Source organism: Egretta garzetta, unplaced genomic scaffold (assembly GCF_000687185.1).
Source record: "Egretta garzetta isolate BGI_Z169 unplaced genomic scaffold, ASM68718v1 scaffold16, whole genome shotgun sequence".
NCBI classification, from domain to species: Eukaryota; Metazoa; Chordata; class Aves; order Pelecaniformes; family Ardeidae; genus Egretta; species Egretta garzetta.
Genome location: NW_009260022.1, coordinates 3,968,925 through 3,993,977, shown reverse-complemented (window position 1 = coordinate 3,993,977; position 25,053 = coordinate 3,968,925). Strand labels below are relative to the sequence as shown.

Below are 25,053 nucleotides of genomic sequence, written 5' to 3'. Positions count from 1 at the left end.
ATTTTCTTGCAGGTAAAAAGATCTGTCTAATGCTGTGTCGTTGACAGGCTTTTATTTCTTGCCCTTTCAGCAGTTTGCCACGGCATCATACGTGTGCCGTGCTTGTGGGGCACTTGCAAGTTCACTTTGCAGGAACAATGTATTGAAAGGGCCTTCAGGCGTTGAGGAGAAACTGCTCCTGATGCAAATTGTGCTTAACTAGTTCCAAATTATAATCTTAAATAATTTTATGAGGTATTTTCTAATTTTCTGTAAAGCGAATAACTGTAACTAGGTGCTGTTATTTTTTTTTAATACACTTTTGCAAGTTTCTAAGAAATTCTTCTTCCATGGCTGTATGTTTTCTCCTTGGGTTTTATATGTGTTCCTCTGATAAATGGAGGGATTACTGGCAATGTTTTTAGAAGTTAAAATTTACTTCTTAAGATTGAAGTATTTCATAATACTATATCTCGCAGGGCATTAGCATTAACATGTATAAATAACAGCATCCCCTTAGGTACAGCGAAGCACAATCTAAGAGGAAAAAACAGTCAGTCCTAAAACTTTCATAACAAGGTTTGAATCAGGTAGGTGGAGTACAGAGAACAACTATGTTTTAGGTCCATGGTTGGACTGCTGCCAAAATAACTAAAATACCCTTTTTCTTCTCCTTGATATTGAGTATTATACAATATATTCCAGAAGCTTTACTCTGTGAAAAATGAAATAATATAAAATTAAGTATTAGAGCTAATACTGTAAGTAATAAAATCTACTGTTTCATCTTCGACATGTATCTTTTGGTCCTACCATATTATCTAACAGTTTCCGCATATGATAAGTAGACAGAGATACCATTTTGCCTGAGAGGGGGAAGTTATATCTCAACCATAATTTTGGCAGATTTTTGCTTTTGTGTAGTGGATTACACTGGTAATATTGCTTGAGTGCCAAAACTTGGAATGTTGGAATCAAACTGCAAAAGCCCAGCATTTAGTTTCTAGTAAAAAGTCTTCCATCACAGCTTCATTTATTGTTGACATGAAATTCAGCTTTTATAGATATACAAGGAATATAGATGTATACAAGAATACAGTAGAGTATGTTAATAAAATAAGCAATGTGAAAATATGATTTTAAAAAATATATTAATACAATATAAAAATGTGTGGTTCTAGAACATCATACCCCTCTTCCAACTTTTTTGCAAGACACTTTTGCATATTTGATTGCAAAAAAGTGAAATGTGGTGTCAAAATATTCTGTTCGACTTGGAAATACGCACTTTTTATGGTTCTTGACTTCCAGTCAGAAGTGTTTGCTTCTGGCAATAAGTATATTGTCTGAAGTCCTTGATTTTGGTCATACAGGGAAAAGTGGAGAGGAAGAACATGGTGCAACTGGTTCTTTAAATTGTCTCTGTGACAATACATGTTTTACTGACCTAAAAAGCAGACAGTCTACTGGTTTTAAAACAACTTTTTGGTCTTTTCCATGTCTATCTTACAAACTTCAAAGAAACATGCAAATTAAGTTGTGGATTGTTTTGTGCTCTGAGGAATGAAAAATACAAAAGTTTTGCATATCTGAGATTTGCAGTAAAAAAATCAGCACACCTCTGGCGTAGAGAGTTTATTTGGGGATTATATTTGCTTCTAAGTGAGTTTGAAATCGTGTTTTATGTTTGATAGATAGCAAGCAAAGTTAGTTGCAAACTTTAAAAAAAATCAAAAGAGAACCCTTACTCTTTCCAAAACTGAGTTCTAGAGAGTCATGTTATGAAATACTGCTAGTGTTGCACACATCAGGGGTCAGATATTTTGTGCTCTTTGCTGAGGGTGCTGGCCTGTTCAGCTTCAGCTAAAGGGCGTGCATTCCTTCCTAAATTTGGCTTCCCCTGGAAATGAGCACAAGGGAAGATGTGAACTCTAGGCCTCTTCGTCATCCACCTTATTCATAGAGAGTGTACTTAAATTTCTGTCTGTTCATGCGTATCCTCTACTGTGATATGTGTCCTCTGTCCATCCAGCTTAAGTTGTATCTTAATGGATGCTCGGTATATGCTTTTATACCTCTTAAAATTTCTGAAGCTTGCTATATATTTCTTTTTATTATTTTAAACTGTTAAAAATCTTAGTTGTTTTAAAAAGATGTGCTATTATTTCTATGTAATCCTGTAACTGTGAAATGCACGCATTGGAATTTCATGTTTGTATACCGTCAAATAAGTTACCTCTCAGGTGTTTGCTAACCACTGACTTCAGAAACAACCATCACTGAAGGATAAAGGAGTTGCATAGAGCAACAGTTATCAGATTTCTTAGTGAGACTTCATTCTTTTTTCTTAGGCAAGACACAGTCAGCCCTTGTGGAATATAGTTGATATTGTTGATAGACTTTTTACTAGAAACTAAATGCTGGGCTTTTGCAGTTTGATTCCAATATATGCCTGCTGAATGCAAGTGGAACCTGTTACAGCAAGGTGGAGAAAGAAGCAAAAACAAATTTCCAATTTTAATACAGGAAACTTTCCCATCCCCACTTAAAAATGTCTTGCATCTCTTGCTCATAGCTTAGCTTACTTAAAAGTATGTTAAGAGTACCCGTAGGTGTCTCTGGTTTTGGAACTTATTTCTCCTCTGCCCAGATAAATTAATTGGGAAACAAAACCCCTTTAAATTGAAAACAAACTAATTTTTCAAAGAAGGTATTGTTCCTGAAAGTGTGGTGATACCTAACACTACATTGTACAAATAGAGTAGGGTTTTTGTGTGTTCATGTTATGTGAAGATGTTTAAAAAAGACTCTCATGCAAATTCATCAAGTGCTTACCTGAGGCAGTCTACAAATATATAGTAAGAATTTTGTGTTATAAAGTAATAGAATTCAAGACTGAGGAAAATATAGATGTAATTGGTATATTTTATATGCAAATTAAGATTTAATTTACAGTTGCCTATTTTGTGCTAAAAGATTCTTAAGTTATATGGCGAAAAGGTAACTTGAGGACAAATGTAAATACGTGCTGAAATACTTAGCCTAGCTACTTTGTCAGGCCTTAATTTATTGGCTTGCTGCCAGGCTCTTTCAAAATACTATGACCTTCTCATATGGAGCAAAATGTATCTGCCAGTTAATTATTTTTGTCTCAACATTTTTTTAACAAAACTTCTCACAGTTTTTATTGTAAAACAATTCACTATTTGTAATAAATAGATAAATTGGTGCCTGAAGAAAAAAAGATGATGAAGTTTAGATTTTGACTGTCTTTTGATATGCACTCTACTGTCATACAGTTGAATTTTGTTGTTCTTGAAGATATGCTCAATACTCTGCATGTTTGATAGTCCTTCATCCATAAAACTTTTTTTGTATTGCACGTTTTGCAGCAGAATTGTGTTTCATAATGCGTTTTTTAGTCACTTGTGTATACGACAGAAGAGAACCTTTCTGTGTTGATTCAGTGAAGCAACAGTTTAATTATATTGTCATGTCGGCAGCAGTGCTGAATTAAAGGATTCCTGTCCACTGCTTTGTGTTTCTGTTTTTGTGGAAATCATCTAATTCTGGATTAGTTCAATAATCTGGTTCACAGTGCAGTCTTGCAAACAGCTGTCATCACAGCTATAGGGTGGAAGAGAGAGAGGTGATGAGGCGATGTGAGGGGCTGGTATTGTGGAAGAGATATGGAAGATGCTTAAGCAGGCATTGATGCTGATGCGAGCTCCTTTATGCTGAAATGCTGTCCTGACTGAATTGGTTGGGTTGCATCCAGCTGAAACAAGCATAAGACATGTGAGTGATCCCCTTTATTGTAATGGAGTGTTACACCTTAACAGGTATTGTGTGTAAGTCTTACTGTTAATATTCTAATTCTTGTGGGTCCCTGGCAGAGTAAGGCCACGTTTTGTTACTCTTTCACGTAAGGCTGTGTCAGCTGAATCATGATACTGCAGTATATAGTGGAAAAGCTACAACTTCGAGATAAAGGCCATTCTAGCATAGACGCTGCACTATAGATCCTGGTGGGCACTGCCATTTCTTTTTCTGCAGAGAATGCTTATGTAGTCATCTTTTAATGACTAGGACCTGGAAAGGCAAATTACCTGAATTAAAATCACTACTTCTATTGCAAATCAAAATTCTAATGAAACAGTTGTGTAGTTTTGTAACTTCACATTCTCAGAATGAACACAGCTCTATGTATATGTTTGAAGGTCTTAATCTAAATCATTGTGTGTACAAGTAGACTGTACAGTAGATAGTGAACAGAAGAGATGGATTTTAAACTATTAAATAAGCTTGCTTACAGGTTTTGTGAGCAAAAATGCTGAGAAATGTGCTCTGTCGTCAAACTGGATTGGGTCACAGTAGTTTAGGGAACTAGAAATCTTCTGTGAGCTACTTTCCTGTGTTCCAGGATGCAAACATAGTTTAACTTTGCTATCTGAAAACTTAGTTTTTATTTCTAAGAGTACTGTCATATATAAGAAATTTTTCCTGCACCTATACTGCCATCTTGAAACAAGATCTGAGGGGTATGAACTTCCATAATACATTTCCTTTTTATTCATCACTTGTGGTGCTTTCTACTCCTGCCTCCTTATGTTCTTAGCTCAAGATTGGTCTTACTCAGCGTAACTGGACAGCTGAGGGATGGTATCTACTTCATGCTAAAAAGTTCACGTTTAATTTAAAGCTCACCTATAGCTAAGAACCAGTGATTAGTGATTTGAAACAGAAAAGTAATCAGTAAGAATACTGATACAGACATATGGCAGTTATCTTGGTGTAGAACTAATAAAGATGGACTTGGTTATTTTATTTTAAGTTAGTTTTATTAATATTTAAATTTTTATTAAATTTAATTTTATTAAATTAATATTTAGAATTCTAAAATTTGCCTGTGATTTTTATTTGAAAATTTACTGTTAATAAAATTAAAACTCAAAATCAAAGTTAAGCATTTCAAGTGACCCAAATGCTTTCTGTCTGTGTGTCAATTTTCACTTAAGTGAAAAATGCCAAAGCCATTAGTTTCAGGATAAAAATTAATCTGAAAAGTTATCTCTCACAAAAAGGGAAAAGAAATAATATGTGTTTTCCAAGGTAGCTATAAGAATGATCAGGAACAATTATTCAGAAGATATCTGGTACTAGAAATTGTAAGACACCTTACGTTCTGTGTTTTTACAATGTAGCTGTGAATGGAAAGCTACAGCATTTTTATAAATTTATACAATTACCTGACAGTTTCTGAAAATATGTAATTGTCTTTTTATTAGAAGATATTGGTCATTATGTGAACACATCTATTCTACAGGGATAATCTGATTGTTGTGGTATGCAACTAGTACAGTAACGCTATTAGTTTAATCAAGCCCATTAATTTCAGAGCAGTTACATGCAGACAGTTGTGCACCATTTTAAGTGATACTCAGTAAAGATACTAGTTTGGTAATCACTGATAATTAGCATCTAAATGGATTCATTTTTGTTTGTGTGGGTTTTTTTTCTTATTTTCAATCTAGTATGCCAGTGTTGAGAAGGATGGCGAGCATTACATGACCCCAGAAGATTTTGTGCAAAAATACCTAGGACTTCATACAGATCCGCGCTACAATCCTAAAACAGTGCAGCTGTTGGCTGGAGTGGCAGATCAAACAAAGGATGGGTGAGAATTTTGCTTTCTGTTAGAAGATTGTAATGCATTGGTAAATGTGTGAGTGACTGAGTTTGATAATTTCATCTACTAAAATACATAATTGATTTTATTACACTTCAAGCTTATTTAGATCATAAGTTTTTTCTCAAGTACAATAGGCTATACATTTGTGGAAATTGGGAAAAAAATACAGTGTTTAACAGTGAAGAGTTCAATGCATTTTTTAAATTGAGTTGTCTTAATGGACTTTTAACAATTACTAAAAATGCAAAGCAAGTTGAACTGCAAATTGCCTTGGAAAAGTTCTTTTCTGTATACTCAGGTCCATGACTAAATATTATGTAGAGTCTTTAGTACCTGTAATTAAACATGGAAATATGGAAAATATTTCTTAATTCTCTAGTGTGCAATTCAAATCAAACCATCGAGGAGTTTTTTAAAGTGCTGGCTATTAAGAAAGAGAGATGCTAATGACTCTATGAAGGAAGAAGGTGTTGCCTAATCAAGATAAGGTCATACCACATAATGCTTTTCCAACTCTGCTTACAAATGATATTACTTGCTTTTAGACAGTTCTCTGAAACTAATTTACAGAATGTCCACTCCACTGAGGTAGTACCCTCTAACCCACTCATCTTCAAATGAGCCTTTTCTCTTGCTTTATGTAGGCTTCTAGCTTTGGCCTTGGATTGTAGTAGGAAGCATGGCCATTTTTAAAATAAAGTGAAAAGGTTAAGATGGATCAGAGAAGAAGTTCAGAATGCAGAAGGGAGTGGGTTTTTGTAGAGAAGAAAGTTGTTGTTAAAATTGTGTATAGTGCATTTGTAAATACATAGGTGTAACTTACTTTAAATTTGAAAGCCCCTTAGCTTCCTTGGATTTGTGAGTCTAAATCTGACCTTTGACATCACTTAAATGTTTTTATTTTCCTGTGTTCTGCTTTAGAATATTTTACTAGTTTGCATAGTATCCTGAGCAGCTTGCACAGTATCTATGCTTTACAAATAAAATTATATATGCTCTATACATTTTTGCACTGAATGACAAGTGTAGGATATCCTGTTTGATGTAAAGTTACATGATTTTTTTTCATTTTATAAAGCTGCAGCATTTTGATAATACATTTGATATATACATCCATTTGATATATCGAAATAACCTGTCTCTGCTTGTAATACATGTCTGCATTGTTATGGATTGAAAATGCTATTTTGTATTTATCTGTTGAAATAGTAGTCTAATTGGTGACTAGTAAACCAACATGTTGAGTATCTTGTTTCTCTGAAAGTTGTTGGTTATCTTTTATGGTGTGCATTTCTTCAGAAAATGTTTTATAAAACTTTCTTACATTGAGAAATCAGTAATTTATTTTATTCCTACAACAGAACTTTAAGGCATTACTTTTTTTTGTTGATCTCTGTGAATATAAGGGGTTTTTTGTTTTGTTTTGTTATTTTTCTTGTTTTAAATTTGGGTAATGTTTGAAGAGAGGTAATCAAATATGGGTAAGTGTGCTTTATCTACTTCTACATGGGAACAGTGGGAATGGGAATTATTACCATATGGTCTGCAATAAAAGATGTCTGTCTGTCTGAATATCTGTTGATACTTGTTTGAAACTTGTTTTCCTAAATGTTTTAATTTATATTTCTCTCCAATCTGTATTTCACGTGAAGAATTTGTTATGCCCCCATCATCATAATTGGATTATTTATTTTTGCATTCACATTCTTCCTTTTGTAGTGAGCTGTAATGTATCAAAATCCAGGCTCTAAGAACTGTATCATCTGCATAGAGAATTGAATCTGCAGCATGAAGAATTATTGTAATCTTCAACTGAATTCCGAAATATATTACATCTTTCCAAGGACTTAAAGTTACTTTATGAAGTCCGAGGAAGTATCAGTAGTCCTATTCCATACAGACATTTGTAAATTAAATGCAGCCCGAAATCACACAAGTCATTGAGAAGCTTTGGATTCTGTTAAGACATTTCATTCCTGTGTCTCCTATCACGTTCTCTCAGCCTTGCTTGACCTTCAAATAAATATGCCAAGTGGTTTTGGTAACTTTTTTTTGTTAATAATTTTTTATTTAATTTAGTTTTAACTTTGGCACTTTAGAAAAAAAAGCACATTTTGGAACTGGCTGTAGGCATATGTTTAAAAAAAATGTATTTTTACTTTTTCCTGATGGTAACTTGATACTTAATTAACTGTTCTGGAGTACTATTTCCTTCTCCCATTGCTACTGGTTTGCTTTAGTGGGACTCCATAGGGTAGTCCTTAAAACAGATGACTTTTCATTTTCAGAGTGTTTCTTCCTCATTGTTACAAATGCATGTCCTGAGAAATTAATGTGATGAGGTCTAAATTAGAATTTAGCCTAAACTGCCTTGTCTGCTATCTGTTTACAGTGGGATTTCACCGATGGCGTAGGTAAGCATTCCTATGTCATCAGACTGCAGGCACTACTTTTGAAATTAGAATATATATCCTCTCTGAATAATGTACTTATATAGGTATGCCAAAACCAGCTTCCTAATTACATAAATAACATTAGTAGATATTGCAGTTTTAAACCCAAAGATTTTCTTCTCCCTTCAAACCTTCAAAATTTCACAGTAGTAATTCAAAATTCTTAATTTTAATTGCTTGTTTCTGGTTACTCTGCTTATCAGCATATTGTTCTTAAAATTTGGAAATGTCTTCTTCTTAAGCTAAGTCCTGAAGAAAGACTTGATGTTTCACATAATGGAGAGTCACAGCAGAGCTGTCTAAAAGCTATGTTGTGTGGGGAAAAAAGAGAAAAGAGTTGTAGTAGGAAAAAAGGAAAGATAGAGAAAAAATGTAAACACATGGCTTACTTTGTGTGCCTTTGAAGAGTAATGGTACAGAAGAAATAAGAGGAAAGGAATTTTTTTAAAATGTTACAGATAAAATGAAAGGTGAGTGATTTGATATTGTTATGGACTCTGTAATGCAGTGGGTTCACTGAATGATACTTGAGTAGCGATTGGGTGGGAAGCTCCATCATTCTGTTTAATCCAGCTCCTGTTATCTCCGCCCTAATGGATAATGGAGGATCACAGGGGATATCCCTGCTTTTAGGCATTGCAAATTGAATATATGGAAAGGAAATTGAATGTGTCTATCTCCTTTTGCTGTAGGCACTGTTAAAGTGAGACCTCTGAAGACGGCTTCTTTCAGGTTCAGGCCTCTACGAATGCATTCTACAGAGATCGTCACTTGATTCTGTCAGTTATAAAGCTTCCTGGTTAGGAATTAATTTGTATGTCAGGTTTACACTTGTATATGAGGTATATTTTGAAATGATAGTATTTACAATTATTTTAAACGTTACTTTGTTTCTCTGATACTAAACACTTATTTATGAAGATCATCCTTTGGATGAAATTGACTTTGCATCTGAAGAACCATTCTCACATCTTTGATTTTTGTGGCTAAAGTGTGACAAATTAATATCACAATTCTGTATTTGTCATATCTTAATTCCTTTCAAAATCACTACATTTTTTCTGTATTTTCTGTATAGTACATATATGCAAGAATGTTAACATATGTAACCTTGTTTAAATATCTCAGTTCTGCTTTATGTGTATTTTGATGGAGAAAGACTAGATACATGAATGAAGAGTGTGGCTTGAATTTTGTTTCTTTTATTTTTCTCTGTGGAACAGAATTTCTACTTGGCTCTTTAGCAGTAAGCAGTATAGGTGTGCAGTAAGCATTATGAGTTAATGATCTCCTATGAAGGGTACTAAATTCAGATAAATTATTTACATTTTCTATGAAAATGTATCATCTACAGTGATATTCTATGTTTTAACAGCATCTACTGAAATAGTAATATTTTTGTTTAATTTAAAAATGTAATTAAAATTCTTATTCCTGTTGATAATTTATTTGATGCTAAAATGGATATCCTATAATTTATTTCTATAAATTTTGTTCAGGAACTCACAACAGGATGGAATATTCTAACTCATCAAGCTAAGTCCCCTATTTTTACAAGGATGAAAACACACAGTAGTTTTACTAAACCAAGCGTGCTGTTAAAACCTAAAGCTTTTGCTTGCAGTATTCTGGAAAGGCCACAGTATATGCCTGCTCCAAATACCTTTATGGATACGTGATTTTGTTCTTGTGACAACATTATCCTTTATCTTCTCCTGGCTTGGGGCTTATCTTTCTACAGCTGTTCTTACATGCAGCATTAGAATCCCTTCTAAATATTTTTTCTGTTAGTCTGAGTAGGATGAATTCCTCTAGAAAACTTATTTCTGATTATCCTAATAAGCTACATGTGCACACGTTCAAGTCTGAGTTTATAAGTGTTGAACACAAGGACTTGGATTTCTGTGCTGCATTTCAGACATGTTGTGGGAAGCCTATCTGGGGATACCACTGCTTCCTTATCTCACACAGAAACAGCTTTCCTAATGTATCCTGAGTTTCATTTTTCTATATGGTGACTGTCTTGCATACACAGCTCAGAATCTTGTGATCTGCTGTTACACGCAAATCCTTCCCTGCCTTGGTCATGTCTATCTGTCCTTATGTCCAAATGGTCTTATAGCGTCTTTCTTTCTTTCTTGTCCTCAAGTACATGACCTTGCGGTTCATGTTATATTTGAAGTGTAATATTTTTTCTGTATATGTAGTAAAGTATAACTTTTTTTGAACCTGTTTGTTTTTTATGAATGCTATATGTTGTTTTAAGAAAATACATATATTGTACAGTATATTCCTATACTTGCATTAAACTATCTTTTATTTCTCAGTAGAAATACATATATAAATTAGTAACATAACGACAGCCATGTAAATTTCATGGTGGTAGAATTTCTGTGGGTTTTTTATGTCTTTATTACAAGGTAATAAATTGTAGGTATTCACTGAGAATTGATTATATTTTGTTGTTGATGGATATGAAGAATTCAGTACTTTTATACTGGAAGAAACTGAGTTGCATAAAAGTTAGGTCAAGTCACTACCTAAATGTAACAAATAACAAATACTTTTTCAGGTTCTAGTGTAGAGTCTTTTTTATATTAGAATTTTATTTTAATAATTGGATCACACAGTTTTCTAGAGCATGAAACACAAAATATCATTGGTATTGTGAATAATTTTTTGAAATCTTTATAATGTCTGTATTTTCCTTTGTAGGTTGATTTCCTATCAAGAATTTTTGGCATTTGAATCTGTTTTGTGTACTCCAGATGCAATATTCATTGTTGCTTTTCAGTTATTTGACAAGAGTGGCAATGGAGAAGTAACATTTGGTAAGAATATCTAAAGAAAAACTGTTTAAGAAAGTGATTATAATAGTATAAATTGTAATACTGGTTCGTCACCATTGGTTGCATAGAAATACATATTGTGCAGTACTGCACTGATTTCCTAACAGTTTGCATGAGTAAAACATTTTTTTTCTTTCAAGTGATACATGCTTAAGAAATACACATAAACAAGATATATTTTGCTCTGTCTTCTTGAATCAAGATTTTTCATGTTCCTGAAGTAGTTAATACAATGCTGTTTTGTTCAGTGTCATCGTAAGTAAAGTTTTGTGGACTTCAAACTTCTTCAGCAATGAGGGATTTTTAAAATATGTCCTGGATTTCCACATATCTTTGAAGAGTTTTCATTAAATACAGTAAGAGCTCAATATAGAAATGAAGGAGGTCTAATCTTTTGAATTCCTAGTTTAGTGTTCCTTTTCTTCAGGAGCAAATCTTACTTTAATGTTATGAGTGTAATTTACAACTAGATCATATATTTGAAAAATTAGGAAGAAGATATGGCCTTTCACTTTTGTTACTTTTTTTTTTAACCTAATCACATAAATTAGTAATTGAACAAAAATCTTTAGGCTAACTATACTGCTTTATGATGTTGCTAAATAACTGTTATTGACATTGCAGTTTAAGGAGGACTAGGTTTTATTTTTAAAACTTCATATGTTTATGAACATTAGATAAATCAATGCTAAGAATTTTAATAAAATGGAATGAGAATTAAATGTTATTTATATCCAAAGAATAAAGCTCTCAATAAAGAAAATGCAAACTATACTTGGATTTGTAAGCACTTGCTGTTTGTACTATTTCATTCTTATGAAAATTATGGCAACTTGTTGGAAAAAAAAATGCAAGGGTCTTTTTATGGAAACAAACTGCTTGACTTATTATGTCTGTTAAATTACATCATTAACTGCAGGGTCAAATACTAAGCAATTTGGATACACAACATCTTGAAAATAAAATCTTTTAGAACTTAAGTAAAGGTGAAGTCAGTAAATGCAGTCATTAGGAATTAGACAAACTACTACAATCAGTGTGACCATGTTAATGATGGTATGTTTAATAATCTCACAAAACGGGGATACGTGCTTTGTAGCTCTCGTGAACACACTTGAAATAGCTGGTTCTGTAAATGAACAAAAAGTAATACCAGATTGTATACAGATTCCTCAATCAGACTGAGAATTGTTATTTTTACAAACATATCATTATATTAAAGGCTAAAAGAACAACACAAACAAGAGAAACTAAAACAGAAAATGGCACATTTTTTTCTGTATCTTTCTCACTGAATTTTTTTTTATAAGGCTGATAAATCTTTTTAGAGGAAACTCTTTAGGGAATTTAAAATTTACTATTGGTTTCTTGTTTTTACAAAATTAATTATATTGTGATTATTACTATATTTAATGTTATGCTGTAACTTATCAGTGGTACATATTTTTGTGCTACAGTTCCCACATTTACTGCTGCTTATTTGCCTTTTTTTTGTTGTTTGTAACATGGGCTACTTATTTTTACTTCATAGGCATATGATACAAATTAATGCATGTGGGAAAAATGTGGATGAAGATATATGACATGTTCAGAATTTGGTAACTCTTCAGCCAATTTCCAAGTCAGTCTTGTGATCTGTAAGGGCTGTTTTATAAATAAGTCCTGCACTCTTTCATTTTCACACCACATAAACAGAAAGGCACAGAGTTTAGTTTCATGTAAAAACAGGACAATATATAAAATCATGTCTTAAAGTGAAAAGTTGTAATAAATTATTAGAAATATACTGAAACGGAGTAAGTTTAGCCAATCAGTGAGAACTGCCATCAGAGAAGTCAGCTCTCTTGTATGAGTGTGTGATGTATCCAGTCTGCAGATAAACCGTGTTGGTTATGGTAGCAAACGTGAGTCAAGATTTTCTAGCTCAGATGCAGTGCTATGTGAATGTGATTGCACTGATTCCAAAGCTAACTTAAGCCAGTAAGTCTTGCCAGAAGTGACATGGATTTACTAAGGTTTTTCTGCACTGTGCATCTGGAACAAGGGGTGGAGGTGCTGGAGAGTGGAACACCACATCAACTGGGGTCTGTTAGGCCAGTAACTTGAACCGAATGCTGGCTTTGCTGGACAATGAGATAATGTCTCAAAATCATTTGGGTATGACTGTATGGCATTTTCAAAAAATATCCTGATCTACTCAAATTTTCAGTTTCCTGGAGAAAGTTAAGTGTACTTGTTGATTTTTAGAGCTGGCTAGGTATTTGAAAGTAAGTTGCTCCAGTCAGGTTCACATCTCCTTTTTAGGATTTGTTTACTGACAGGGACTCGGACCATACTTGAGCACTTTAGCTTCTTGCAGTCCTCTTTAGCCTCAGTCTGCCACTTGTCTCTTCAAAAGTTTAGCTTCCAACTCTCCAATGAGGAAACTATTAATTAAATTGTATTACACAAGAACCTGTGTCCTAAGAGTTGAGAAGTGGAGGAGGACAAAGAGTTTATGATTCTTTGGAAACTATTTGGTAAAAATACTTGTTAGCTATGCTATGCTAATCACTGTCTTTGTGCAATATCATATGTTAATTGGGATTGTTGAAACAGAAAGCCTTCTGTCACTTTAGTGTCATCTGCTTTCTTATTGCTTTGGGACATTTTTCCAGGAGTTTTGGACATCCAGAAATCCTGTATGAATGACTGCCGTAAATGTGCAGATAGTATGCAGTATTTGTATAGTAGGTCCATTGCAAGAACATGAGATTGGACCTACTTTGTATGAGCAAACTGAACAGCATGCTCAGTACTCCTACAAGTTTCAGCCTGGACTTGCTGTCAGCTTGGTGAATAAAAAGCAGTAAAATTACTATTTTAATAACCCATTGATAGAAGCAACAGTGTAGTTTAAATTACTTTTTAGTTGTGGAGAAATAGAAAAAAAGCATTTGTTTTCCTGATCAAATGCTTGTATGTCTTCATAAGTGATTCCTGGGTGAATATTTTATGGGAAATGTGTTGCTGATGAGCCCTTACCATATTGCTTTAACCATGAAATATTGAAAAGGTAACAGCTAAAGCTGATAAAAGTGATTTTTTTTTCATGCATTGTCTTTCTTGTTGTGGGTTGCTATCTCTAGCCAGAGAAGACTGAGAACCACTTTGCTTTTTTGATCATGGGACATAATTGACTAAGCCACTTAACATGAGTGAAATATTTAAAAACACTCTATAAAATTAATGCTGTCGTACTAAGGAAGCTTCTTTTTATTGCTATTCTGTACAGTTCTTTTGACCTGAGTTTAGGTTAAAGCAAACCTGAATATTAAATCTGCTCAAGCTATTTGGTTTGCTTCAATGTTGAAGCAGATAATCTTTGCTATGGTTAAAAAGTGAAGTCTGTGACTATCACCAAAACTTATCTCAAAAATAGGTTTTCTAACTGGAAGTAAAAGGATTCTTTGTAATTTATCCCTTTAGCAGAGCATACAATGATCTGGACTGTATCACTTTTAATTGGAATGTACAATTTCAAGGCTTTTTCCAGCTGTTCTTCCTTGTAGAATCACCACAAAGAAAGCCATTCTCTGATAAACTGGAGAATTGCAGAGACACTTTTTTAGTTAAATACCAGTGCTGGTATGCATAGAAAGATAGAGCTAAAATAATGAGATTTTGAAACAATTTTACTGCCTTCATGTTTGTGATTCTTCTGTATTCAGAATTTTTACATTATTTTGGAGATAATTGGAAAATATTTATGGAACTGAACATAAGGCTTTTTAAAACATCCTGCAGCTCAAAATCCAATTAAAAATATTTTGCAGAGTATAATGGCCTCTTCTTTAAGGGCACTGAGGGGGAGTAAGGGGTTTGGTTACCTAGTAATGCAACTATGTGAAAATTACCTTGGTATTGGTGGACTGAAGTAATAAACATCAATGTAATAGTTTCAGAAGTTGGATATACAGTGATACTGAAATCTCGTCCATCTGCTTCCTTAAACAAATTTTAATCTGGGAGAGAAAGTTCAGACTTCCCTTAATCAGGGCATAGAGTTTGAGAACACTGGAAGAAGGTGAGTGAGAAGAACAAGAGAAAGGAGTTGAATGTATGTTCTTATAGTTCTTGGATTTTGAGCATTATTTTTCAGGAAGCACAGATCACTCTTAGTACTGGCTCCTCCACCATTTCCAAAAGAGCAATTGGATTGAAAATGCTAGGATTTGGATTTAATCTTAAGAGTTCTGCTTTATAAAATATTATTTGCAATGATAAAGGCTGGAAACCTTTTAAAATGTAAACAGAAAAAAACCTCATGATCATATGGCTACAGATCTGAGGATATAAGAAAAACACCATGCTTTTATCGAGTGTGTTGTAAACTAGAACTGCTGTTTTTCTTGGCTTCCTGATAGCCATACATTAGTTGCCTGTTTTCAAGATGTCTTTTGATTAACACATGCAGATAATGTAGGAAACACCACTGTATGTTATGACTTCTTTTTGTCCTCGTGTTTTTTTGTTTCTTTCTTTCTTTCTTTCATTCGTTCCTGTTGTATTATTCTTTCATGTTTAAACCACAGTTTTAAACACTTGTAAGCAATCCAGGATGGGAGCACCTCATTTTTTATAATAATATAGTATTAAGTTCTAAACCATACTTCATCAAGAGGGAATGGAAAAGGAGAACTCCACATTAAAATTATAGATATTGACAATTTGTTGTTACGGCTGTCAATAATCTTAACCTTAAACAGAATCACTAATAATTTTAAAATAAAAGCAGAAATACAGTGTAACTATTTCTAGTTTAGCTTTCTTGCTTTTCCTACCACTTGTCATTTTGCTCTCACGTCAAAGTAATTATTGTATTCTCTGCATTTGGATCACTCTTAATATGCTTCTGTTGCATCAGGTGCTACAAAATAAGTCTCTTTGCCTTTAACTGTGATTCTTTATTTTATGCGTTTAGGTGAAAATATGTAAAATTTTCTGTAGGCAGAAATAGTGAAAAACAGCAACATAGAATACCTTAAAATGCATTATGTACATTAAGGCTGAAATATGTACAAATGGGACTGTAGATGACTGAGCAGACAGATTTAAAAAACCCCCAAACCTATTAAACAACAAACCTTTAGCATACTTCTGCTAGTACTTAAAACTATTGCCTTCAAATTTTTGTGTCTCTAACAAGCATGATTGATGTTCCGTCACTGGTGAGAGGGGCTGGCAAACTCTGTTAACAGGTTGATGGCTCTGGAATTGTGTGAGGTTTCCACCCTACTTTCTGGGGAGCTGATAAGTCAAAGTAAATAACAGGTACTACCTCAAGGCTTACTTGGGTTACTGAGCTCATCCCCACCATGGGCCATCAACAAGACATCTCATTGTTTATGACTTAAAGCATTCTTCCTCCTTTGATGAAATTCAGTATTGCCTAAAAACTTTGTTTTTCTTACATCGTTTTTCTGAGCCCGATAGTAACAGTGTTTGATGGAGGTTGAGCCAGTCATGTGTATGCTGCCTGCAGATAGCTGCTCCAGCTATAATTTGTTTAAAATGATTGGGTGGGGAAATTCTGAAGCAATCTTGAGAGAATGCGTGTCGCCTTGGAGGTAATGTACTAGTGCACTAGAGTAGTAGGTTTATTGTTCCTGGGGCTGATGGTAAGTCGAGTATGTCATCAGGCTACTGACTTTTATGCCTATCTGAGAAGAAAATGCATTGCTATAAGCCTGGAAAGAAAGTTATCAGCTCAGTAGGAAAGAATTCCACTGTGGAAAGGTGAGCAAAGAGTAGGAGAAGACATTAGTAAATGAGCAAGATGTATTGACAGGGACAATGAATGCATTCTGTAAAATGTCATACTAAAATGAAAGGTTTTAAAAATAATTTGCTGTTTGTCCCCTGCAGAATAGCTCCGTTGGAAATTTGAAGTACTTGTAGTTTATTTTAATTTAGAAGCTTTACTTGGTTTTGACTGAGGGAGATAAAAAAAAAAAAAGCAAAAAACCCAGCCCAGTACTTTAGTGTTACCTGTTTTCTTTGTTGTCAGTGCTTTGCTTCTGCTGTGAAAAAATAAATTAAAAATAAGACATACGATCTCATAATTCAAAGTGGTGGAAGTGTAGGTGATGATCACATTATATATAATTTCTGAAATGTGATTGTCTGTTTGCTGCTTCTCATCACACGAGTTGTTGTGGTGATGGCTATTTTCTTTAATATAAGAGAATAGCCGACAAAATGGGATTAAAAAGGTATTCGTGATACATTGTGAAGAAAAAATCGCTACTCTTGGGTAGAAGTAGTAAATGTTAGTGCTTATCTAGAGATCTTTGAGAATTCCAAATGGCTTTAGAAAATTGTATTTAGAGTTTCAGTGGTTTTAACTGTGTCAGTTATTCACAACAGGTACATGGTTTTGTTCCTGTACCCCAAATGTTTCATAAACAAAGCCAACATGGAATTAATTAAGCATTAGATACAACAGTATATCCTTAAAACCAGACTACTGTAATACATGCAGCATACGTTACTGATCGTGAGTGATTGCCCGTGGAAGAAAAATGAATAAGGCACCTCAATTTTCAGAGAAGCAACAGGCTAATTTGGATACCATTTTTTAAAGCTAGTTAGCCACTACTGGGATTCTTCAAGTACCAATACACTCTTGAATATAAATTTGTTAATTCATTTACCAGTATTATTTTTATGTGCTGAAGAACCTTGACTTGTGATGTGTTGACGACTAGTTGTAAAGTTTTTTAAGAAGGAAAAATTAATAGCGTAGGAAACGGATTCTTGGTTGTTTAAGAAGTACACCATTAAATGCTTGAATTAGAGTTGTGAAAAGACCAAGGGCTTAAGTCTCATTAAAAATAATTGGAAGATGTTTCTATAAGAGCATGTGTGAATAATTTCTTATAAGAAAAAAGTGAGACTTTTTTTTTTAACCTTTCTCTAAGGTTAAAAGAAAGAGTTACTGGGAAATGCAATTTAAATTTTCTGGCTGCATCAGGATGTTCTTTTCTAAGTTTTCATTAGGAAAAGACAGTGTGTATTAGAAGTCAGTTTTACAGATGTGTAAGTAGTCACTAGTTGGCACCCTGTTTGTACACTAGTAGCCAAGCCAATCAATCCAATTAAGCAGGCTTGTCTTCCGTTCCATTCACAGTTCAGTGCCATTTTGCAAGCTCAGTAGTGAGCTGCACTGGTCTGTGTGTGTTTGTAGTACATGAAGACTCTGGGTAGGTTGGTCAGAAGCTGCAGTGAGTTTGTGGTAGGGGGGGAACTTAAATTTACTTCTCCTGGTTCCTTGAACTAGCAATGATGAATAAATCTACTTCAGATTAAATAAAATAAAACTTTCAATGGAAGTTTGGCAAAATAAAATAGTTTAGCACTGCTGGGTGCTTTATCTCTCATTTTCTTAACCCTCACCTTCCATATTGATAACAGTGAATAGATACGAATGGAGAGTTATAAGTAGGGTAGTTCCTTAAGTTTCTTGTTTACCTGAACAGCTCCTTTAGCCTATGTTGCAGTGGAAGTTATGGCTTAAATTGCAGGTTTTTGTCTATAGTCTCTGTTTGACCTTTAAGTAAGGGCTAAATTACAATTTAATCATTTACTAGCCATAATCTGCCCTTTGAATATGTAATCTCAAACTAACTGTGAAGCAGGTGATCTAGCCAAGGAATCCTACTTTGTACATCCCTATTCTGAGACAGATTTGTTCTGAATGTTCCCCTTCCTTTCCTCACTGAAAAGATAAAACCACGTAGTGATTTGCCTCGATTTGATCTAGAAATCATAGAACGGCTATAGAATTGAAAGAATGAATGAATCAAGTAGTCCTTTAACATAAACATAGAGAAAGCAACACATTTACTCCAAGTAAATTGCTCTTGATGGAGTTATCAAATGATGTGAAAGTTCTCATTACGTTTTGTCTTTTAGCAGAACTGTTTAAACATATAAAAGAAGAGGTCTGTTTTCAGCTAAAATATTTTGTACTTTGTTTTAAATCTAAGCTATAAGCCGTGTTTTATTTTGGTTATTAGGAAGTTCTAGGTTAGTTGATAAAAACAAATCAATTCAGGTACTTTGAGGTAGATTTTGAAGTATTCATGTAGTATGGATAGATGTCCAGTTATACTGTTGATGTGGTTGGATAATCTGCACAAAAAGAAGGCTTGTTTTGCAGCATGGCAGTGCTGTGTATGAATAATGCAGGCTTTTTTTTTTTTCAAATGAGGTTTTTGACTGAATTCAGATAATACATTTGGCATTGAAATTTCAGTTGTACAGTATACATATGGAGAATTCCATATTCTGAAATGACAGGTTTTTTCTTTACTTCATTTAAAAGAGGACATCTCTATCTTCACTTATCTTAAAACATTTTAATAACTGAGACTACCAATTATGTTTTATAGGATTTGATTTTTGTGCTAAGGCCTTATCAAAAGCTTTTAATAAGGTGCTTTCTGCTGAGTTAATGATATGTTTTAGATGGCATTTCTTATACCTATCTTCAATAGACATATTCAGACAGTGTGATTGTAATAATCAAGTTTCAATCAAACCATACTTAGTATGACAAATATTGCGTGAGATTGTAATGCAGGTATTCGTGCTCTTCATAAAGGGCTTAATTTGACTCCTAGCAGAGATGGAGCACCACTATTGATTTTTATATCAGAATGCAAAATAGCTCTTATTTGTCATGTATGAGGGAAATTCCTTCTTAATTAAAACTAAATAAAACACTCACTCCAAGATTTTATGCAGTAATACAAAAATTGTCACATTGTGTCGCAAATGTGTTCTTATACAGGTCTGTAAAGGTTCAGTTAGCAATTGTTCTTAACAAATTAAACACTTCTTAAACAGCTGCTTAAAACATAATTTGTTTGTATCCTTCCTGGAATGCTTGTAGATTTACTGTACCCTAAAGCTCACTTGTTGTTTTTCCCTCCCCCAAAGCAAATGTCAAAGAAATATTTGAACAAACTATTATTCATCTTCAAATCCCCTTCAACTGGGACTGTGAGTTCATTCGCCTGCATTTTGGACATAACAGGAAGAAGCACCTTAACTATTCAGAGTTCACTCAGTTTCTTCAGGTCAGTTATTAAACTTCTTCCAAAGTAGAACTGACATTAATTTTCACTTCTAATAATACACTAATAACATTATAAATTTTGAGCTTATTCTGGTAGTGATGATAATTATCTGATAATAATCCTGACAGTTACGATGAACTGTTACTTCTCCATAACAGTTCCGTAAACAGTGGGTACTCATTGTGCTTTAACTCAAATACCGTCCTATAAAAGAATGGGACTAAATATACTGTTTATGAAATTAATCATTTTACCAATTATTATCAAACTGGATTGAGTGTCTACTTTTTCTGTCATAGGAATTTAATAGCAAAACTAACCTCTACCAGAGAAAGATTGCATCGTTAGTATACCCAGGTGTTATATTAACCGTATAACCTCCCACATAAAGGTTTTAGGTTAACATTTCTTTTAATTTTAGATGCGTCATCCTAATACTTACTCTTTTTTTCCTTCACTGGCATGCATGCTACCACACATATATTGGGAGTTTGGTCTTACATGCAGCCAGCTTCGCAGGAGTGAGATCTGCTTTCCTGAGGTGTTGCTGAAGCACCTTCTAGGGATCGGGATTTAAAGGATCTCACTCCTAGAACTGGACTTTGTGCTAAGTCAAAAAGTTACAGTAAAAACATTATGATTTGAACATTATACTAGAAGGAAGTAAAGGAAGACATCAGTTATAAAGGATGGAGGAAGAGGGAAGTAGGAGAAATGTATGTTATAATTCATGAGAAAGGAGTTTGCCGAATTGTAGGTAATTGCACCTAATTCCATAAATTAACATGCAGTGATCACCTCATGATACTACTTAAAAGTTTTCTGTCTAGTACACCTGAAGAAAAATAGATTATGCACTTCCAGAGCTGGCCTTTGATACAAAACAGTTTTGGACATACTGTCTTAAAAGTAGGGATAGATATGCTTTGATATACTCTGTAATTATTGTCCAGGATAAAAATAGATCATAGAATAGTTTGGGTTGGAAGGGACCTTTAAAGGTCATCTAGTCCAACCCGCCCTGCAATAAGCAGGGACATTTTCAACCAGATCAGGTTGCTCAGAGCCCCATCCAGCCTGACCTTGAATGTTTCTAGGGATGGGGCACCTACCACCTCTCCGGGCAACCTGTTCCAGTGTTTCACCATGCTCATTGTAAAAAATTTCTTCCTTATATCTAATCTGAATCTACCCTCTTTTAGTTTAAAACCATTACCCCTTGTGCTATCACAACATACCCTACTAAAATGTCTGTCCCCATCTTTCTTACAAGCCCCCTTTAAGTGTTGAAAGGCTGCAATAAAGTCTCCCCAGAGCCTTTTCTTCCCCAGGCTGACTAACCCCAACTCTCTCACCTCTCAGCAGGAGAAGTGTTCCACCCCTCTGATCATTTCTGTGGCCCTCCTCTGGGCCTACTCCAACAGGTCTTTCCTGTACTGAGCTGTATCTAGATCCAGAGCACACTCAAGAAAAACATGTCTAACTAGATAGGATCTGAAGTCTATATTGTAAGTTGAGGTACTGGAGTTTGGCACAGTCTTTCAAGGCTGTGGTATAACTCGATGTTACTTTCAAGGAATAAACTGTGTCCTGTGTTTGATACTACATATTTTAAGTGATGCCAGGCACAAATTCGGGATGCTAGTGCAGAAAAAACCTAGATTGCTAGTGGGAAGAATCTTTTTGTTGGGAACCCAGAGCAAAGTGATAAATACCTGTTCTGTTTTTATGTTTATTGTTCCAAGATACTGTAATGTAAGATACAGTAACCTCTAACTGTAATCGTATAATAAAAACCATTAGTAGGGAAGGGTAGTAGGGGCTGCGGTAATTTCAATATGCGCACGAGTTGGATATTGTTGTCCCTCCTTTTAGATCAGGCTAGTTTTCTTACTTGGTCTAACAGCATTTGTTGGGGTTTGGGACTTGGATCAGAGCAGGCTTGTTGCACCCTGATCTAGAAAACCTTGATCTTGAGTTTATAAGACTTGAGAAATTACTGTAAAGGTGATATAAGCTAGATAGTTTGCCCTCTTCTTATTGTCTGTCAGAACATGGTTATTATTTTAGCTACTTCTAGAGGTCTGAATGACAGCAGAATGTGTTTTATTGTTTGCTTGAATAGAAGGAAACAACTTTTTCTGGACATAGAATTTACAATCATCATTATTATCTTGAGGTTAGGTTACTGCAGTGTGCTTTATATGAAGGTTTTTACAGATTGTATAGGAGTTTTAAATTGCCTGAAATGAGTGGCCATTTCTGACATTATGAGAGGTAGCTGTTGGGGGCAATCTAAATCTATATTATATAATTTTCACTGTCCTCCTGTTTATTTTCAAGTACTTTTCAATGAGTTTATAATAGCCCAGCCATATTTCATCTTGGATGTGTAAGGGATCCGCTCACTTTGAGTCTTTAAGATCAATATCAGAATTTTCTCTTGCAGTTAAGTATTTAATAAAGGAATAGATAGCAGACAGGACGTGTGTATGTGAAGTTTATTTCTCAAATAATTTAGTGAAAGTGCATATTTCCTTACAGTTGAGGCTTTTCTTTGACAGAGGAATGAATCTGTGGATGGAATCAGTATGCAGACTTCTTGTTTTAGTTGAGCTAGCCTTTAAACTGTAGTTGTGCTGTGGTCTCCATGCAGAGATGTATTGAGGCATGCTGTAAGAATATGAAATTAGTGAGAGTTTTGTGAACAGTGAGTTACAAAATTTGCTTCTAATCTGCTATTTCTGAATATCCATTCTAGGAGCTGCAGTCAGAACATGCAAGACAAGCCTTTGCATTGAAGGACAAAAATAAAAGTGGTATGATAACTGGGCTGGACTTCAATGACATCATGGTTACCCTTCGCTCGCATATGCTGACTCCATTTGTGGAAGAAAATTTAGTTTCAGTAAGTATAAAGAAAAATGCCTTGAATTCAGCATTTAGTAGCTGTACTGTTTAAGATGTTACTGCTTCTCTCCCACTTTGTCTTCTCCTACCTGTTTATCACTGCCTTGGTGTTAGAGATTATCACCTTCATAATAGAGTGGGAAGGTTGAAACATGGCAGCACTCCTTGGCTGCAGTAGTGGAAAAGTCTGGCATGTCTGGTTTACATGCTTAAAGGGCAGTTGGAAACAGTTTGAGTTAGTCTACTATGCTTTCCACTAAAGCAGGGCAAAACTGTAGCTGGCACAAAAAGAACATTAATTTAGGACAAACCCAACTAATTTTTATATTTGAATATATGACAAATCTCAAAAGATGAAGACTACTTACAGTTTTGTCCTTTTATATACTCTTACATTCTTTTCTTTTTCAGATCAGAATTTGGAAAATCAGTATGTAAATTCTAGAGGTAGAATGGTTACAGCTGTGATAGTCTGGCAAGATCTGTAGGTAAAGTAATGACATAAAAGTTATAAACTAAAAGTTTATAGTATAAAAAGGATATAAGAATGAAAATTATATAAAATATGAAGTAATAACTTTAATCTTACTATTTTACCTATAAGTCTTGCCTTGCCTAACTAATAAGGCATACCATCTCCTGTAAAATGTATAGTTTCTACTAATTTTAGACTTTGAAATAAATGGTCACTGCTGTATGTGATGCAAGAAGTCAATTAGTACCTTTATCTAAAGTAACATTTACATGCATTTCTTTTAAAAATAGATAGTATTAGAAAAATACTGAATGACACACTTAGTGTGTGTATCAGATAAATTGAATAATAATCTACTTATGTGATTATTTCCTGATCATTTCCTAATGTTCAATTTTTACCAAAAAAAATCTTAAATTACAGGAATAGAAAGATATTTTTAATTTTTTCCTTATTGCCCAAATGGATGTTTCTGTAATTTGTAATAAGATGTTGTAAAAGGTCTTAAGGCACTTAATTGCATTCATTTAATTTTTAAAGGTAGCTGGTGGAACTGTTTCACATCAGGTCAGCTTCTCCTATTTCAATGCATTTAATGACCTTTTGAATAACATGGATCTTGTTAGGAAGATATACAGTAATATAGCAGGTACAAGAAAAGATGTTGAAGTCACAAAAGGTAAAGTATATTTCCTACATTTTATTATTTTTTTAGTTCTGTTCAATTTGTAGTCTGATGTTGTGTATGAGTTAAGGCAAGTCAGAAGCTGCAATAGCATGCAAGGTTAGCGCTACTGTGAAAGTGTCTGAAGGGTGATTTTCATCCTCACAGATTAGTAATGAATTTCAGCTAGCTCATTAAGGAGAAGAATTGGGATTCTGGCAGGAGCCATGTTGACCTTATTAGTTGGAATGGATAACTGCAAATCAGTATATTATTGAGGATTTTACCACTCCTTGAAAGTGATGCATGGTTGCTTAGAGACAGAAAGTTCCTAGAGAATGTGATAGAGTGGGTTAAGTTTGAAAATCCATTATCAGTAATCTCCATGTTGTTTTAGCTCTAGGTACTTTATCCATGATTAAATATTTTTTTTTAAATGGTAATAATTCATAACTTCTTAGTGCTTACTTGCCTGAGTGGTTTTATATGTAGTTTATGTCTGTTAGGACATAGCTAATTCCTGTGCATATGAAAGGTTGCCATATTTCAGTCTTGCTGCGGCATGAGTGGATTGCTTTTGTAGTTATTTTATGACAGATTTTATCACCGATTTTATTACCTGTATGGATGGGACCAGCAAAGCCCATGCGTGGTAAAAAGCATGCCAAGTTCCATTTTTTTCTTCTTTATTTGGCTTATGTTCATGTGCTCTGCATACCTTTGTCCCTAAAGGAAAGCATAAAATGCCTGTCCTCATCCTCCAAATTGTCCTAACAAATTGTCTAGCAATGCTTTTTGGTGCTAATGCATAAGTACATCTTGCTTGGATTTGTGTTGTGAAAAAAAGCTACTCTGTTTTCACTGCTCAGACTTGTTTACTGAAGCTTGCCAATTATGTCATGAACA

At 34.2% G+C, this 25,053-nt stretch overlaps 1 protein-coding gene across 4 annotated transcripts in view; it reads left to right on the top strand.

Moving 5' to 3' along the window:
- The first annotated feature begins 6 nt into the window (after window positions 1–6).
- SLC25A12 (solute carrier family 25 member 12) overlaps window positions 7–25,053 on the top strand; it is a 52,712-nt gene continuing 27,665 nt past the window's right edge. For 2 of the 4 annotated variants that reach the window (XM_035896230.1, XM_009640777.2), the window contains exons 1-6: window positions 7–12; window positions 5,514–5,656; window positions 10,840–10,955; window positions 19,959–20,098; window positions 22,860–23,006; window positions 24,024–24,162. In XM_035896230.1, the coding sequence (XP_035752123.1) occupies window positions 5,547–5,656; window positions 10,840–10,955; window positions 19,959–20,098; window positions 22,860–23,006; window positions 24,024–24,162 (652 nt within the window). In that variant the 5' untranslated portion in view covers window positions 7–12; window positions 5,514–5,546. Of the gene's footprint in view, window positions 13–2,434; window positions 2,465–5,513; window positions 5,657–10,839; window positions 10,956–12,504; window positions 12,611–19,958; window positions 20,099–22,859; window positions 23,007–24,023; window positions 24,163–25,053 lie in introns of those variants that run through there. The other 2 variants (XM_035896229.1, XM_035896231.1) reach the window with 2 other exon arrangements.